The 18865-nt window shown below is 47.6% G+C and overlaps 1 protein-coding gene across 5 annotated transcripts in view; it reads left to right on the top strand.

Annotated features, from left to right (window-relative positions):
* Positions 1 to 8263: 8263 nt before the first annotated feature.
* The window catches only part of ACTN4 (actinin alpha 4), a 99202-nt gene continuing 88600 nt past the window's right edge, over positions 8264 to 18865 (top strand). For all 5 annotated transcript variants that reach the window (XM_070950205.1, XM_070950204.1, XM_070950203.1 and 2 more), the window contains exon 1: positions 8264 to 8486. In XM_070950205.1, coding sequence (XP_070806306.1) covers positions 8346 to 8486 — 141 coding nt within the window. In that variant the 5' untranslated portion in view covers positions 8264 to 8345. The remainder of the gene's footprint in view (positions 8487 to 18865) is intronic.

Raw genomic sequence — 18865 nt, 5'->3', positions numbered from 1 at the left:
AAAGCCTTGCCTTTATAGATGCTGCACGATGCTGACTCCGTAAACTGCTTAGAAAGGGCTGTAAAGCGGTATATAAGTCTTAAGTGCTATTGCTAAGTGGGAAAGGAGGCAGGCAGGGCGGGCCCTGGTGGCTCAGTGGTTAGAATGCAGTACTGCAGGCTAACTCTGCCGACTGCCAGCAGTTCGATCCTGACCGGCTCAAGGTTGACTCAGCCTTCTATCCTTCCCAGGTCGGTAAAACGAGGACCCAGATTGTTGAGGGCAAGATGCCAACTCTGTAAACCACTTAGGGCTGGAAAGCACTTTGAAGCGATATACAAGTCTATGTGCTATGGCTGAGTGCTAAGGATATAAGGGAGAAGAAGGAAAGGAAGGGACGGAGGGAGGCACAGTGGCTAGAATGCGGTACTGCAGGCTAACTCTGCCGACTGCCAGCAGTTCGATCCTGACCGGCTCGAGGTTGACTCAGCCTTCCATCCTTCTCAGGTCAGTAAAACAAGGACCCAGATTGTTGGGAGCGGGGGCAAGATGTCGACTGTGTAAACGGCTTAAAGAGGGCCTCAAAGCCCTGTGAAGCGGTATATAAGTCTTAAGTGCTATTGCTATTAGAGAAAGGAGAAAAAAAGGATGTTGGCAGAACAGAGCTAAACCTACGAAAATCGAAAACCACGATGGTGGGAATGCTCCGTGCGCAGCCGTGACGAGAAGCCAGGGAGATGTCAGAATTCAAACCCAAGCCACCTCTTGGCTGCCAAAGGGGCCGCCCCATGTGAGCGGGGAAGGCTGATCTTCCCCGGGTCTGTGTGAACGCAGCCGGTCTGGAAAAGGCTCGGGCTCCTGACAGCCAGATGGCCATAGATCAGACGCCGCCAGGGGTTTCCCCCCCACTCTTCCCTTTGCAGAGACGGCTTTGCACAGGCCTGGTCTGTCTGGCGGGTCGGTGCTGTGTCTGAGATTTACACAGATTGCAAAGCCGGGGGGCAGGGGGGGGGCATTGTCATGGTTCCAGAAGGTGGCCATATAAAGGCTGTCTCCAGATGGGAGAAATTCTCCAGGAAGGCTGGGAATTTGGCAGCCTAACCCCACCCCCCCCAAGACGAGTCCGTTTTGAGGGGCCGTTTCAAAACTTGGCCGGGAATCCTCCTCGCTGTTTTGCAATTCTATCCACATTTTTTCTTTCTTTCTTTCCTGACCTCCCCTCTCCCTCCCCCCCCTCTCCATCCCCGTCTGATCTCCCCTCCCCTTTGTTTTCCATTGAGCGATCCAAAAGGGTTGTGCCCTCGTCTTTTCCTGTCCGGAGAGATGCTGAACATTCCAGAGATAAATGAGCATTTAAATGCTGGCCGTGACTTTGCATCCTTCCACGCAGGAGCTCTCCCAGTCCCAGGCCTCGAGAATGGAGCTGGGTTGGTGCAGCTGGATGCAAATACTCTCTTACTCCTGAGATCTGGGGTGACGGGTCCCATCATCCCCAACCAGCAGGCTTCCCCGGCATCTAGAAGCAGCAAAGGGGGAAAAGAGGGAAGAAGGATGCTGGCTAGGAAGTGACGGATTATTATTTAGCTTTGCAAACTCCCACGGACGGTTTTCTCAGGAGCTGAAAGTCAAATCTACATTGTGGAACTTTCCCTCCTGCCACCGCAAATCACTGTGTTAATATTTCACAAGCTAAGGCGGTTGTGTTGCAGCAATCTTTTGACCCACAATGTGCTCTTCTAATGCAATTTTCCCCCCCCCCAACTGCAGCAACTTTGAAGAGGTGTGGATTTCAAGTCCCAGAATTCCCCAGGCCACCATGGAGAATTCTGGAAGGCTATGCATCTTGGAAGTTGCTTACCATGATGGCCAGGGAATTCTGGGAGTTGAAGTCCACAGGTCTTAAAGTTCATTAGAATGCTGGCTGGAGAATTCTGGGTGTTGTAGTCTACAGGTCTTTTATTACTATGCTGGTTTGGAATTCTGGGACTTGAAGTCCACAAGTCTTAAATCTCATTTGCATGCTGGCTGGGGAATTCTGGGAGCTGAAATCCACAAGTCTTAAATCTCATTTGCATGCTGGCTGGGGGATTCTGGGACATGAAGTCCACAAGTCTTAAATCTCATTTGCATGCTGGCTGGGGGATTCTGGGACATGAAGTCCACAAGTCTTAAATCTCATTTGCATGCTGGCTGGGGAATTCTGGGACTTGAAGTCCACAAGTCTTAAATCTCATTTGCATGTTGGCTGGGGAATTCTGGGAGCTGAAGTCCACAAGTCTTAAATCTCATTTGCATGCTGGCTGGGGGATTCTGGGAGCTGAAGTCCACAAGTCTTAAATCTCATTTGCATGCTGGCTGGGGGATTCTGGGACATGAAGTCCACAAGTCTTAAATCTCGTTTGCATGCTGGCTGGGGGATTCTGGGACATGAAGTCCACAAGTCTTAAATCTCATTTGCATGCTGGCTGGGGAATTCTGGGACTTGAAGTCCACACACCTTCAACATTTCCAGGCTTTAAAACACTTGTTCTAATGCATTTGATTTCTCAGGTGTATCTATCTTTTATTTCCGGATGCCTCCAAGAATCCATCATGGTTGGGATAGGCTGTAAAATAAACAAATTGCTGAGTTCTTGGGCCCCTCCTTTGCATGCCGTGGAAGGTGACACGTGTTTTTCTTATAGAGTACCCGTAATGCAAGCTGTAAACTTTTCTCCCTGAGTGACTTTTTCCATATTAGGCAGAGAAGGAAGTAGGAGAAAAAAAAAAGGTGTGTACAATCACCTGAACTAGAAGATGGAAAAAAAAGGATGCAAAAAATAATGCTGACAACTGCCTCATTGTGTTGGTATTTTGTGTTATCTTAACCTTTTACCAAGGGCTGAACTGTACTTGTGCCCGCAAGAGTAGAAGGACGATCAGCGTTAGGAACAAGAACGGTTATCGCATCCACACCCAAGGTATGTCATCACCACCATGAAATAATGATTATTAGGAACAAATTCCTGAAAAACAAAACTGTGTTGTTTCCATAGAGACAGGGCAATAAAGCAAAGGACCCACTTATCAATTGCACTTCATAAGTGTAACTGGATAGCCACAACAATTGTGGCTTAAGTCAACACATTTTTGCAATAGTTGCGAGCTTTTGAATGAAAGCCGACCGTAAAAAAGCAGGGGGTGGGGAAATGGGAATTCATGGGGAGAGCGTTAACCTCAGCAGCGTGAAGATGGGTGGACTTCAACTCCCAGGATTCCATGCTGGCTGGGGAATCCTGGGAGTTGAAGTCCACACATCTTTCCAAGTTACCAAGATTGAGAAACATAACCTGACTAGGTGGCTCAGTGGCTAAGACACTGAGCTTGTCGATCAGAAATACCACTTTAGATTGAACTGAAAAGGGAAACAGCAGGAGGGAGGGGAAGGAGTAGAGAGAGAGGAAGGGAGAAGAGAGGAGAGGAGAAAGAAGAAAGGGAAAAGGAGAGGAAGAAAAGGGAGGGGAAAGAGAAGTAGAGGAGAAGGTTAGAAGGGAAGAAGAGAGGAGTGGGGGAAGAGAAGGGGAAGTAGGAAAGAGAAGGAGAGAAAGAACGAAGGAAGTAGGAGAAGAGAGGAAGGAAGAGAAGGGGAAGAGGAGAAGAAAGGTTGGAGTAAAGGTAAAGAGTAAAAGAGCAGCCCCGAAAAAGTAAAAATGAAAAATGAAAGTTAAAAGAAAAGATGAATGAAAAATGATGGAAATGACTGTACATGTAAATGTGTTTATGAGAAATAAAAATAAAAAACTTTAAAAAAAAATAAGAAAAAAAATACAAAAATAAGAAAAAAAACCAAGGAAACTAGTTACGTAAAAAAATAAAAATCAGGTCAGCGAGGATGCAGACTTTAAAAGGCATTGCCTAGTAACTAGAGGTAGTCCTTGACTTACAACTGTTTGTTTAGCGAGTGTTTGAAGGTATGGTTTTCAAAGGTTTTCTGGGGGGCATTCAAACGTCTTGCTGAAAGCAATGTTTCTTAACCTCGGCAGCGTGAAGGTATGTGGACTTCAATTCCCAAGATGCCATGCTGGCTGGGGAATCCTGGGAGTTGAAGTCCACACATCTTTCCAAGTTACCAAGACTGAGAAACATAACCTGACTAGGTGGCTCAGTGGCTAAGACACCGAGCTTGTCGATCAGAAAGGTCGGCAGTTTGGCAGTTAGAATCCCTAGTACAGGTCCCCTGTGTGAGCAGGGGGTTGGGCTAGATGACCTCCAAGGTCCCTTCCAACTATTACTGTTAAAGGCTTAAGGGGGTCAGTGTCGTTTTTAGAACATTTCACATATTTCTTGTAAAAGGAAATGTACACTCTGGTTAAGGGTCAATGCCTTCTCTTCATGTGACTGAGAAGCTAATTCAGGCATCTTCCTTCTCTGACGAATTAATTATGGTGGGAAGGGTTTTGCTGCTTTGGGGATCTCCCGTGGGACCAGACGGTCTTAAAAACTTTCCGGAATCTTCCAATAATTGCTGGTCACTTCCTGTGAGTCCTGCCTGTTTAGATATCCCCGAAGGGCGATTTGAGTATTGAAAGTATCTGCCACTTGAATTTTTTTCCCCTTCCTTCCAGCCGGTGATGAGAATTGGGCCTAGAGCGGAGGTCTTCAAACTTGGCTACGCTGGCTGGAGAATTCTGGGAGTTGAAGTCCACCAGTCTTAAAGCTGCCAAGTTTGAAGACCTCTGGTCTAGAGACATGACGCCGAAGAATTGGGCCATAAGCAACTTTCACTACGGCTAACAAAATTTAGTTGGATTTTTTGCGGCCAGAAAAGGATGTTATTGTTGTCACTTGTTCGTTCGCTTGCCAGGGTGATCCAGTGGACATCCGTTTTCCACCTATTGTTAACAGCGGCTTTTCTGACTACAGAAAAATACGATTGCAGTTGAGCCCAGGGTTTCGGTCGCTAAGCGAAACGTTTCTTAAACGAATTTTTGCCCCATTTTTACCACCTTTCTTGCCACAGTTGTTAAGTGAACTGCGGCGGTTGTTAAGCAAATAACACAATCATGAAGGGAGCGTTGCCTTCCCCCATTGACTTTTGCTGGTCAGAAGGTTGCCCAAGGGGAAGGGCAGAGCCAGCCAGCAATTTAGCTACCAATTCGCCCAAACCGGTTGAATCCCACCACTGGCTGGAACTCACTTAAAAACTGCCTGGCTTAGGCATGGAAATTTTGTGCTCAGTTGTGGTTCTAAGTTGAGAACCACTCATATTATCTCTTGCAGCGGCTTCTTAATAATAATAATAACTTTATTGTCATTGTACGTGTATACACAGTATACCCATACAATGAAATTCACTTAACACCCAAAGACCAGTTCCAACACACATAACAATCCCCAAACGCACTCCCACCCACCACAAATTCCCCACCCCTAAACCACCCAAACATCCACACAACAGACCAAGTAATGCTGTCCAACAGCTCACCGATGGTGGCCCTTTAGTTCATTGTTGAGTGCAATTATAGCTCTGGGATAAAAACAATTCACAAAACGTGTGGTCCGAGTTTTAATTGTTCTGTGTCTCGGAGGCTTTCCGTGGGATGAAAGCGGCACGGAATAGTTTTAGAACCAGAGTCAGGGTGGTGAGATAAGAACGACAAAGCTCCTGTCCGTAATTAGTAAAGTTAGGTGTCTTGGCAACCTATCATTGCCTTCGCCTTCTAGCCAAACTACATGTTATGGTAAATGTCGGACTAGGTTTAAATTTGCCTGCGGTTTTACGATTTAAATCTCAAGTAAGAAAGAAGAATAGGGACATGTGCTGCAGTTCAGGGCGGTGGGCGGGATGGGGTGATTAACTTTTTTTTTTGCTAGGCTGTGATTTTCACCAAAATTGTCCCTTTCCCAAGTAATAATTGCCTGGGGGGGACGGGAAATGACACACACCATCCTGATCTTAAGTGTTCCTTCTCTGCTGGTCGGTTTGCCCTCCACTAATGCAGTGGTGTCAAACTCGATTTCCTTGAGGGCTGCATCAGGGTTGTGTTTGACCGGGGTGTGGGCGTGGGGCGGGAATAAGGGCCATGTGGCTGTGGCCGTGGCCAGCTTGATGTCACTCATCACAGCTCCGTTTTCGGCTACGACGGCCTCCTGCAGCCTTCTGCCAGTGAAAACAGAGCCCGAGCAGGCTGCGCATGGCCTCCCCAAGCTCTGTTTTTGTTGGCAGAGTGTTTCAGGAGATCGTCGCGGCTGAAAACGGCTCTCCCGAGCTCCGTTTTTGCTGGCAGATGCACCACGGGCCAGTCCTTCGCTGTTTCTAGGGCGGCCCCACAGACCAGATCTAAGCATTCCGTGGGCCAGATTCGGGCCGTGGGCCTTAAGTTTGACATCCGTGCGCTAGTGCATTAAATCTAACTCTGCATTTAAAATGACCAGGTCACCAGATCCCAGCAAAGCAACAGAATGCCATCTGTCTTACTGGATCGTTCAACAGAATTAGCAACTTTTAAGACGTATAGACTTCATTCATCTCCAGGAATTCCTTCTTAGCCGGCATTCACATCGTTAGGTACCAATAAAAGGTAGAGAAATCTCATTTGAGAGGTCTCATTTGGGGCAACCCTGACCTGGATGACTGAAAATCTCCATTGGTGAGGTGTTATGAGCCACAACAGAATAGAAGTATCTGAGGCAGGATGGAGGAAAATTCCATAAATGGAGCCTGTATTTCTTTGAAATCAATAAAACTTCCCTTGGGGGTTGGTCCATTTCGCTCTTCCAAGCAGCTGAGCGGATCCTGTGATCCCTGATGCAGAAGGAAAAATTAAGACGGCAGAGGTCACTTTCCTTAAGTCCTTTAGCACTGGAGACTAGTTTTAGGGAAGAAGATGCAACCTCAGGTTATTTTAAACCACAAGTTCCTTAAATTGTAACCTCAAGTTTGCACCAAGAAAGGAAGTGGTCGAATCCTCCAAGAACCAGCATGACTGAACAAATAAAAAAAAAATAGTGGCTATTGTTAAAAATCAGTATGGATTGTTTTATCACTTAATTTCTTCCTTGACAGATGCCATGGCCTAATAAAAGTACTCATTGAATCACTGTCTTTCATGCTACTATTAAAGATGGATGTCTCCAAGGTGTTTTTTTTTTTCAGGAGGCAACCGGGCTTTGTGGGTTTTTTTTTTCTTTGAAGACGTTTCGCTTCTCCTCCAAGAAGCTTCTTCAGTTCTGACAGGATAGGAGTTGAAGAAGCTTCTTGGATGAGAAACGAAACGTCAGATTAACTAGAGTTGGAAGGGACCTTGTAGGTCATCTAGTCCAACCCCTCGCCCAAGCAGGAGATCCTACACCATTTCTGACAAATGGCAGAAACGTCTTCAAAGCAAAAAAAATAAGAAAGTCCAGTTGCCTCCTGAAAAAAGTGCCTTTGGGACAACCGTGACTTGGATGATGGAGAATCTCTACAGAATTAAAGATAAGATATTAGGAGAAGTAAAGTTACAAATCCTTAATGCAGTGTTTCTCAACCTTGGAAGCTTGAAGATGGGTGGATTTCAACTCCCAGAATCCCCCAGCCAGCGCTGCTTGAGGTTGAGAAGCTCTGCTGGCTGGGGGATTCTGGGAGGAAGTCCACCCATCTTCAAGCTTCCAAAGTTGAGAAACACTGCCCTAATGCATTGTATCTCAACATGGTGTCCTTTTAAGATATGTGGACTTCAACTCCCAGAATTCCCCAGCCAGCAAGGCTGGCTGGGGAATTCTGGGAGTTGCAGTCCACATATCTTAAAAGTTGCCCAGTTTTGAGAAACCGTGTAAGAATTTGTCTGAATCATGAACCAAAGGGCCACTTTAACCCACCCACGTCCACGACTCCCCGATGGAGCCTCTTTACTTTGAAACTATAACACTTAAAAGCAAATCCATCCACGCGGGAGACGCCAAAAAAGGGCACAACCGCGTGTGTGTGTGTGGGGGGGGGAATCGGAATCCTTCGCGCGCACGCGCACTGGGCACCGCTCCTCCTGAGGGACCGGCCCCACAGGACGATTCCCAAACGCTTTTTTTTTTCCCCCTCATATTCGCTCTTCCCGCTCGCGGACGGCTTCTTTTTTTTTGCGCCTGCGCAGAGCCGGGGTCTTGAGCGCCTGCGCTTTCGGCGAAAGCGTCGAGGATTGGTCGGCGGTCGGGCAAGAGCGGGCTTTCTTGTCTTCTCCCGTGGGGGCGGGGTTTCTTGGGGGCGTGGCGGCGCAGGCGCAGCGGCCCCCGCTTGGGGCGCGTCGTCGTCAGTCGGTGCCGTGCAGCCGCCGAGGTCGGAGCTGCCGCTCGTTCTCTCCGCCGCCGCCGCCGCTCGACTCCCAATTCCCCCTCAAGCGCCCGCGGGTAGCATGGTGGATTACCACACCGCCGGACAGCCTGCCTATCAGTACGGAGGCAACGGGCCCGGCATCGGCGACTACATGGCTCAGGAGGACGACTGGGATCGGGACCTCCTGCTCGACCCCGCCTGGGAGAAGCAGCAGCGCAAGGTGAGGAAGGGCGGGCGGGCAACTGGAGGGGAGGAAACGGCATCCGGCTGGAGAATCAAAGAGGAGGGTGCCTCTGGGCATGGGCAGAGTGCTCGCTCTGGTAGAAGGCAATGCAATTGTGGGGAGGGGGGAAACAGCTGGAGAATTAAGGGGAGGGCGCCTCTGGGCATGGGCAGAGTGCTTCTGCTAGAAGGCAATGCAATTGGGGGGGAAACAGCTTCTAGTTGGAGAATTAAGGGGAGGGTGCCTCTGGGCATGGGCAGAGTGCTTGCTCTGCTCGAAGGCAATGCAATGGGGTGCGGTGGGAGAAAACAGCTTCCAGCTGGAGAATCAGAAGGCGAGGGCGCCTCTGGGCATGGGCAGAGTGCTCACCCTGCTAGAAAGCAATTTGGGGGAGAGGGGGAGAACAGTTTCCAGCTAGAGAATCAAAGAGGAAGGCGCCTCTGGACATGGGCAAAGTGCTTCTGCTAGAAGGCAATGCAATTGGAGGGGGGGAAACAGCTTCTAGTTGGAGAATTAAGGGGAGGGTGCCTCTGGGCACGGGCAGAGTGCTTGCTCTGCTCGAAGGCAATGCAATGGGGTGGGGTGGAAGAAAACAGCTTCCAGCTGGAGAATCACAAGGCGAGGGTGCCTCTGGGCATGGGCAGAGTGCTCGCTCTGCTAGAAAGCAATTTGGGGGAGAGGGGAGAACAGTTTCCAGCTAGAGAATCAAAGAGGAAGGCGCCTCTGGACATGGGCAGAGTGCTTCTGCTAGAAGGCAATGCAGTTGGAGGGGGGGAAACAGCTTCTAGTTGGAGAATTAAGGGGAGGGCACCTCTGGGCATGGGCAGAGTGCTTCTGCTAGAAGGCAGTGCAATTGGGGGGGAGACAGCTGGAGAATTAAGGGGAGGGCGCCTCTGGGCATGGGTAGAGTGCTTGCTCTGCTCGAAGGCAATGCAATGGGGTGGGGTGGGAGAAAACAGCTTCCAGCTGGAGAATCACAAGGCGAGGGTGCCTCTGGGCATGGGCAGAGTGCTTCTGCTAGAAGGCAATGCAATTGGAGGGGGGAAACAGCTTCTAGTTGGAGAATTAAGGGGAGGGCCCCTCTGGGCACGGGCAGAGTGCTTGCTCTGCTAGAAAGCAATTTGGGGGAGAGGGGAGAACAGTTTCCAGGTAGAGAATCAAAGAGGAGGGTGCCTCTGGGCATGGGCAGAGTGCTTCTGTTAGAAGGCAATGTAATTGGGGGGGGGAAACAGCTTCTAGCTGGAGAATCAAGGGGAGGGGGCCTCTGGGCATGGGCAGAGTGCTTGCCCTGCTCGAAGGCAATGCAAAGAGGTGGCGCATTTCTTGGGCAACCGGGGTAGCCGCCTGTTCGCCCACCTGCCTTGGGCATCCTCCAGCGTGGCGAGAAGGACGCGTTGCACGCCCAAGGGGGACTGGACTGGGCTTGGCGCCGGGCAAAAAAGACCCGGGCAACTTACTTTCGTGCGTGGCTTCCCTGGTGTCTCGTGGCTGGAAGAGGAAGGGAAATGCATGAAATCGAGTGAAGAGCTTTCCTGCCTTCTGGATTTTTGCCTTCTCGTGGGGGGTTGCGGGGCATGCATGCCTGGGGAGGCTGGGTTTCGGGGGGCCCTGCGGCGAAGGGGGCTGGTGGGTGGGTGGGTGGGAGGGAGAGAGGGAAGGCCCACAATCGCGGTGGTTCACCTGACGGCGAGGCGGCTGATGTTGCGCCAGGTGCCATCCGGGGGGAAGGACGAGCTCCCAGCCAGGGCCAGGTCGGGGAGCGCAATCCTGCTGGCTGGGAGTGGTCCTGAGTCACGGCCGGGGAGGAGGAGGAGGAAGGGGGGGGCACAGGGCCCTTGGCACCACCTCGGGCTGCGCCTGGGCATGGCTGGAGGGTCAGGGTGGCCTTTGTAGGCATCTATGGGCTTTGGAGTCCTGGCTTGGCTGTGCAGTGCAGAGGCTGGAAAGGAAGGGCATTGGGGAAGGGGGCTCCAGGGGGGGGGGTCTCCGGCTGGAGGGGAGCACGAGAAATCAAAGCACCCCAAGTTGGCATGGAAGCTGCACCCTAAATGACCCCAGCAAAGCTCCCGACATCCCATTGAAGAAAGGAACCCTTTGCCCCACGTTGGCATTTGGGGTGGAGTGCGGGGTCCCAGTTGCTTTGTATGTGGGTGCCAGAGGGGTGGCTTGGAGGCTGCCAGGCGAATGGCTCTGAAGACTTGAGAGAGGGAGGCCTGTCCGGGCGAGACCAGACCGGGAAGGGCAGTGGCGTGTTGAATCCGTCACGTCTGATCTGGCATGCTCCATGCTTGCGAGGCGTGGAGAAAGTGCCCATCAAGGGGAATGGGGTGGGCAGGGCAGAGGTCAGCATTGGCTTCCTAGAGGGCACCGAAGCTTGGCTGCCAGTCAGGTGCCTGGTGTTTGCCTACCAAAGGGGAGTGGGGGCAGGAAGAGAAGCCAACGGTAGGGCTGGGTGGGGCAGCTCCATTTGCCAGCTGAAGGGCTGCCAGCCTCCTCCCCCCTTCCCTCCCTCCCTCCCTCCCTTTCCTAGACAATTATTCATCCAGCAATGTGGGATGAGATGGGAGATTAGAGCTGGTTCCCTCCCCCCCCCCCATCGTTTTAGCCTACGGAGTGTGGGAAAAACTGACTTTTGAAAGTGCAGTCCCGTCCCTTGGGAGCCTTGAGCCACCACGAGTTGATTGGGGTGCCTTTGCATCCTCCAAGAATAAAAATGTCACGGGTTTAGTGGTCATTTTGGAGCAAAGCTCTCCTCATCTCCCTGCCACCCCATATAATATATATATATATATATATATATATATATAGGGATGCTTTGAATAGTCCCTGCCTTGCAAAAAGAGCAGAAAATTCTATTTTTTTCCCCGTATCCCTCCTCCCTCCACCCCTGCCTTCCTGATTTGGCTTACATTTGTACAATATAATTCCCGAGGAAGGAACTGTAATTATAAATATGTGTATAAATATATGTTATTATAAATACGGCTAGGTCAGGTGTAATAATAATACACAGTACAATTATAATTTATCCCAGGCACTAATTTTAGATGATTGCTGCATTTTAGTTCGTTTCCTTTTTTTTCTTTTTGCCTCTTTCCCCTTTTGTAGTTAGGAGGCACAGGGGTCGCCTGATTTTATTTGGCCCTGGGATCAAAGGGTTCCTGCCACGCCCCTCACTTCCCTATTCTGGTTCCAGCCTTCTCCCCAAGGTCAGCTGTCACGTCCGAGGGAGAGCTGACCCATATGTTCCCTGGCCCCTTACAAAAACAGGGAATCTCCCTGCCTCTTACTTCCACTGCCTGTGATGTAACAGAATGACGGAATTGGAAGGGACCTTGGAGATCATCTAGTCCACCCCCCCTTCTCCCATTCAAACCCAATATCATTTCAAATGGTTATATAGGTAGTCCTTGACTTACCAACCGTTCATTTAGTGACTCTTCAATGCTACAAGGGCGCCGAAAAATGTGACTTAATGATCTTTTCCCCACAGTTTCCCCGTGGTCACGTGATCCAGATCCAGAGGCTCGGCAACCGACTCCTATTTATGACGGTTGCAGCGTCCCCGGGGAGGGGGGATCATGTGATCCCCCCCCTTTGCCAACCTTCTGACAAGCAGTGGGGGAAGCCAGTTTCACTTAACAACCGTGTTACTAATTTACCGTCTGCAGCGTTTCGCTCAACAACAGGAAAGGCCGTAAAGCGGGACAAAATTCACTTGACCAAGATGTCTCGCTCAACGACAGAAATGTTGGGCTCGATTGTAGTCGTTGAGGACGACCTGTGTGTTGCGAACGACCGTTTTCGGGACAGACAGACAGAATTATTAAACGCCATTCTTTATCTTTATTAGATTTCTATACCGCCCTTCTCCCGTGAAGGACTCACGGCGGTGTACAGCCATATTAAAGCACATATAAATTTACAAAATTTAAAACAATTTAAAATTGGATATATAAAAATTTGGCCCATAGATTAAAACACACATACACCCATTCTAAAATTCGTATTAGCCCAGGCCATTGAATTACTCCTCTGCCTTTCTCCGAGCGTTGATGTGCATTTTGGGCGCAAGTCTCTGCCAGATCCAGGTTGTATTTTTAAACTGCTCCCAACTCCCTGAGTCAGAGGCGTATGTATGTATTTTGGTGCCTAGAATCTCGGAAAATTGCATAATTATTATAGCTCCGGAGAGCAGGCGGCAGAGATGTGAACTGGGAGATGTCTGAAGTGTTGCTGTTTTCCACCCCCACTCCTGACCTTGGTGGGTGGTGGTCTTATTTATTTATTTATTTATTTATTCAACTTATATTCAACTTATGGCAATGTGGGGGCCTCGAATCCCGGCCGTTTGTAGCTACACAGATCTCACTTGTTGTAAGGCCTGTTGAGTAAATTGCAAATAAAACCCCAGGTTTTTGAGTGAGTTGGAGTCCTTGGATAGTTTCGATTCTCTGTGTGTGTGTTTTCTTTCTTTTCTTTTTTTTCCCCCCCATTCCACTCTGGTTTCTGTCCTCTTGCTCTCTGAGTCATAATCAGAATAGAGCTGGAAGGGACCTTGGAGGTCTTCTAGTCCAGCCCCCTACTTAAGCAGGAGACCCTATACCATTTTAGATAAGTGGCTGTCCAGTCTTTTTCTAAAGACCTCCGGCGATGAAGCACCCACAACTTCTGGTGGCAAGCTGTTCCACTGGTTAATTGTCCTCCCGGTTAGGAAGTTTCTCCTTAGTTCCAGGTTGCTTCTCTCCTTGATTAGTTTCCAACCGTTGTTTCTTTTCTTTTTTTTTTTAGAAAAAGGTTTTTTATTTTTTTTAACAAAAACAACATAAAACCTTCATCCTTCCATATACTTACAGACAGAGTGTTTGGATCGGTTAAAGTCGTTTCGTGCTCTCAACATTTTCAAAATTTCAATTGTGACAAATGTTCTTTCATCTAACTAAAAACAAGTGTTTACACATTTTATCCAAATTTCATTTCATATGTAATATTTCATCTCCATTCTTTGTTCTTTATTGTCTATCCATTGATAAAATGGTGTCTGCTGGTGGCTCAGCAGACTGATAGCACTGTGATTAACACCAGCTGCCTGCAATTACTGTAAGTTCGAATCTCGCCAGGCTCATGGTTGACTCAGCCTTCCATCCTTTCTAAGATAGGTAAATTGAGGACCCAGATTGTGGGGGCAATAAGCTGACTTTGTATAAATATACAAAAGAATGAAGGCTATTGCTTAACGCATTGTAAGCCGCCCTGAGTCTCCGGAGAAGGGCGGCATATAAATCAAATAAAAAAAAAAAAAATAGCTCCCATATCAATGGTTTCCAATCCTTGTTTCTTGTCCTGCCTTCAAATGCTTTGGAAAATAAATTGACCCTCTCTTCTTTGTGGTAGCCCCTCAAATACTGGAATCCTGCTGTCATGTCTCCCCTAGTCCTTTTTTTTTTTCCTCTAGACTGGCCAAACCCAATTTCTGCAACCGTTCTTCATATGTTTTAGTCTCCAGGCCTTTCAATCATCTTAGTTGCTCTTCTCTGCACTTTTTCCAAAGTCTCAACATCTTTTTTGTAATGTGTCCAAAAAAAAAAAAGGATTCGGCATTCCAGGTGTGGCATTCCTTGTTTTTGTTTATTGTTTTTTTCAATTGTGCGTTGTTAGGAGTCAGATAGCATGTAAATTAAATACATTAAGCAGTAAGCTTGCCCAGAGCTGCTTCGTAGACGGGATGGGGTGGCAAATAAATGTAATAAATCATAATAAATCAGTCAAATAATTCAGCGTGGCTCCTGTTACGAAGGCTTTGCAGGCAAGCTAAATTTGAAGGGTAGCTGTGATGATGTGATTTTTCATGTAATTCTGCCTGAAACGACCACCTAACTTCTGATAGTTCTCAACTTACAACATAGTGACCGTTCAAACTTACGACCGCACTGGAAAAAGTGACTTATGACTGTTGTTCACACTTACAACCATTGCAGCATCGCGTGATTAAAATTTGAATGTTTGGCAACTGACTCATACTTATGACGGTCGCAGTGTCCCGGCAGGGGGTCCCTTTTGCGACCTTCTGACGAGCAAAGTCAACGGGGAAGCCGGATTCACTTAACAACCATGTTACTAACTTAACGACTGCAGCGATTCACAGACTTGTCGAGAAAGGTGGTAAAACGGGGCAGGATTCACTTAACCTTAACAGGCTGGTCTGGCCTAACTCTCCCTTTTAAATTGGCTTTTAAATTGGGTTTTAAATGTTTTTTAGATAAATTGGATGTTTTTAATTTGTTTTTTGAGCCTAAATTATTTAATCTCTTTTTTAATAGTTTTTTAACTTTTGTATGTCTCTGTATTTTATTTTGGCTGTTCACTGCCCTGAGTCCTTCGGGAGTAGGGCGGTATACAAATATGATAGATAGATAGATAGATAGATAGATAGATAGATGATAGATAGATAGATAGATAGATAGATAGATAGATAGATAGATGAAAGATAGATAGATAGATAGATAGATAGATGATAGATAGATAGATAGATGATAGATAGATAGATAGATGAAAGATAGATAGATAGATGATAGATAGATAGATAGATAGATGATAGATAGATAGATAGATAGATAGATAGATAGATAGATGATAGATAGATAGATAGATGAAAGATAGATAGATGATAGATAGATAGATAGATAGATAGATAGATAGATAGATGAAAGATAGATAGATAGATAGATAGATAGATAGATAGATAGATAGATAGATAGATAAACAAACAAACCTTGGTCTCGCTTAGCAACAGGAATTTTGAGCTCAATTGTGGTCGTACGTTAAGAGGTGAGGGCTATCTGTATTGGAATGGGAGAATTTCTCTGGCGGAACCATGGTTGACGAGGACTCGGAAGTTTTGCCGGAGTGCAAATCAAGGCTAAAAAATAAAAATAAAATAAGTTTTCCCCTTCTCAGAATTTGGAATTACTCCCAAGATTTGACGGGAGTTTTCTTCTTGAATTCCGGCATGGTTGGCTTCATCCAGCCCAGGACTTGTCCTTTGGATATTTGTGGGCAAATATGAGGGAAGCCAAATTTGGCCATCTGCTATTCAGTTAAATGATCCGAGCTGCCAACCGGTTTAAGGCTGAGTGAGCTCTGGCGGCGGTTGAAATTCTGAATTGGCAGGACAAAAAAAATCCCTACACCGCACTTTTTTTGGACTAGGATGTTTTAAAAATATCAGGGAATAGATTTGAAGTTTTGTACTTATTCCTCGCTCTGAAATTAAGGAGCTAGGCAGAAATCAAGACCCCCCCCCAAAAAAAAGCAATGTTCCTCAACCGTGGCAGCTTTAAGAGGAGGGGACTTCAACTCCCAGAATTCCCCAGCCGGCCATGCCGGCTGGGGAATTCTGGGAGTTGAAGTCCCCCCCTCATAAAGCTACGTACCAAATTTGAGAAGCACTGAACTCGAATAGTAGCCACGCTAGACTCACATACTATCCTGACTCGGTGCCAGCTCCGAGCAGCTAATAGCTTTTCCATGTTTTTCTGGCATAGTTGTGGCTTGACGCGAATGCCAGCGTCTCCTTCCAAACGCTGGTTGAGTCAAACTTTTTGGAATAAAGGGCCCCGGGGTGGTGGTGGTGGTGGGGGGAAAAGAGACGGAGGTGCGTGCAGAGTTGCAAACCGTAGCAGAGCTCAACACCTGGCTGCAGGCCTCTTCGGTCCCACACTTCGGTCCCGGTGACGTGGCACCCGAGCGATTTTTTTTTCCCCGTGGGTCTCTCTGCCACTCGGTAGGATCGGCCCGATTGGAGTAGCAGCAGCGTGGAATTTCCCGCCAGGCTGTAAGTTGGAAGTATGTATGTGTGTGTTTCTCACTCTGTGTTTGTGTGTGTGTGGGGGGGGGGGGGGGAGTGTAAGTTTTATGTTTGAGTGCCAGTCTGGAAAGCCACTTCTCTGCGTGTATAAAGAAACCAGAAGATCTGGGGGGGGGGATGGGGACTGGCAAAGTGAATTTTTGTGTGTGTAACTGGAACGTGGGCCCCCTTCTCTCCCTCGCTTACCTGCGGGCCTGATGTTCTGCATTCCTGTTTTTGCAGACCGCATGGAATGACCCTCATCTCGATTCACTATGGAAAATTTAAGGTCCCGGAGAGCCCGTAATGCCCCCCCCCTTCCTCCTTTTCCATTTTCGCTTGAGATTGAAGGAGGAGAAGACGTGGGGCAGGCTAACAGATTAACAGAGGTTGGAAGGGACCTTGGAGGTCTTCTAGTCCAACCCCCCCCCCCCTCCTGCTCAAGCAGGAAACTCTGTACCATTTCGGACAAATGGTACAGGAGCCTTGGTGGCGCAGCGGACTAAAGTGCTGTTCAGTAGCACTTAGCTGCCTGCAATTACTGCAAGTTCAAATCTCACCAGGCTGAAACGGTCGTAAGTGTGGGGAGAAAACTCTTTTTTTCAATGCTGTTGTGAAACCTGGTTGTAAGTTGAGGACTATCTATTTGTTGCTGTTGTAAGCTCACCCCTATCCTACCCCTGAATAAAAAGACCAACGGGGTGTTTTTGGGTGGAAAAGGGATACGTTGGGAACCTCACACGTGGTTCTTTTGTGTCTTACTTCTCACAATATTAGCAATACCACTTAGACCAGTGTTTCTCAACCTTGGAAGCTTGAAGATGGGTGGACTTCAACTCCCAGAATCCCCCAGCCAGCGCTGCTGGCTGGGGGATTCTGGGAGTTGAAGTCCACCCATCTTCAAGCTTCCAAGGTTGAGAAACTCTGACTTAGACTTATATACCGTTTCACCGTTGTTTTAAAGCCCTCTTTAAGCGGTTTACAGAGTCAGCCTATCGCCCCCCCAACAACCTGGGTCCTGGTTTTACCGACCTCGGAAGGACGGACAACTGAGTCAACCTTAAACACATCAGGATCGAACTCCTGGCAGTGGGCAGAGTCAGCCTGCAATATTGCATTCTGACCACAAGGGAGGGAGGAAGGAAGGAAGGAAAATAGCAGTAGCACTTAGACTTATATACCGCTTCAAAGTGCTTATACAGCCCTCTCTAAGCCATTTACAGAGTCAGCCTATCACTTCCCAACAACCTGGGTCCTCATTTTACCGACCTCGGAAGGACGGAAGGCTGAGTCGACCTTGAGCCGCTCAGAATATTGGACCTAGTTATTTTATTATTTATTTACAAAGCTTCTACGCTAACACGCCTTACCCAGGTGCCTCTAGGCACCTGACAGCCCTTCAGTAAAATAACCACATCAAGCCATTAAAACAATAAATGAAAAGCATAAAACTCCCAGTTGGAAAAAATCACCGCTTGGCCCTCTAATCCAAAACGTTTGCTTCTTGGCGACTTCCTGAAGTCGAAGCGAATCTGTTGTGTTTCCACTTACTTGGTGAACCCGTTTCACAGTTAGGTAGTCATATGGAATGTATTTTGCATAACTGCTTCCATCCAGCTGTGCCGAATCTGGGTTGCTCAGGGCTTCTCGACTCTGGTTCAGACCGTAAGGAAGGGTGAAACACGAGTTGCATTTTGGATTTTGAGAACACGATGAAAAGTGCTCCTGCCCCTGGAAAGTGGAGTTGTGTGCGTTTGTGGGTGTGGGTGTGGCAGTGAGTAACAAGAGCTTAACCATTATTAAAATTGCTACCTCTGCTTCAAAGCCCCAATTTATTCAATTTTACTTTTTCTCCAATCCGACGATCTGTAAGGGGTAATCCTTGATTTTATGACCGCTCATTTAACAAACGTTTGAAATTATGGTGGAGAAAAATGACCTACAGTTTTCCCTTGCACTTACAACTCAGATTCAGGTGCTTGGCAAACCGGCCTGTATTTATGACGTCGTCGTGTCCAGGAGTCACTTTTATGATCTTCCCAACCGGCTTCCAACAAGACAAGTCTTTAAAGGTAGCTGGATGGGCTAAAAATGATTCTGGAGGAAAAAAAGTTGTGAAATTAGACAGGAGGACTCACTTAATGGCGGCATCGCTTAGCGACAGTCATTCCCGCCCTGATCGTGGCCATAAGTCGAGGGTTACCTGCATACAGCGCATTTGAAGCTTAGAAGTAGTTTTGAATTTTGGATTGATGGATATATCCCAAATATATCTCTCCCTTCTCTCTCTCTCTCTCTTTCTCTGTCCATCCATCCAATATCTATATCTAATATTTCTATCTAATCTCTATGTCTGTCTGTCTGTCTGTCTGTCTGTCTGTCTGTCTGTCTATCTATCTAATCTATCTACACACACCCCAAATACATAGTATACTGAATTACATAACTCTTCAGCGATAGTGATTATTTATTTATTTATTTATTTGTTGGTTGGTTGGTTGGTTGGTTGGTTGGTTCGATTTATATGCCG

Source organism: Pituophis catenifer, unplaced genomic scaffold (genome assembly GCF_029215685.1).
Source record: "Pituophis catenifer annectens isolate HBS135680 unplaced genomic scaffold, rPitCat1.0.hap2 SCAF_9, whole genome shotgun sequence".
NCBI lineage: Eukaryota > Metazoa > Chordata > Lepidosauria > Squamata > Colubridae > Pituophis > Pituophis catenifer.
The sequence above is the reverse complement of the archived record's forward strand: the minus strand, read 5'-3'. Positions and strand labels throughout refer to the sequence as shown.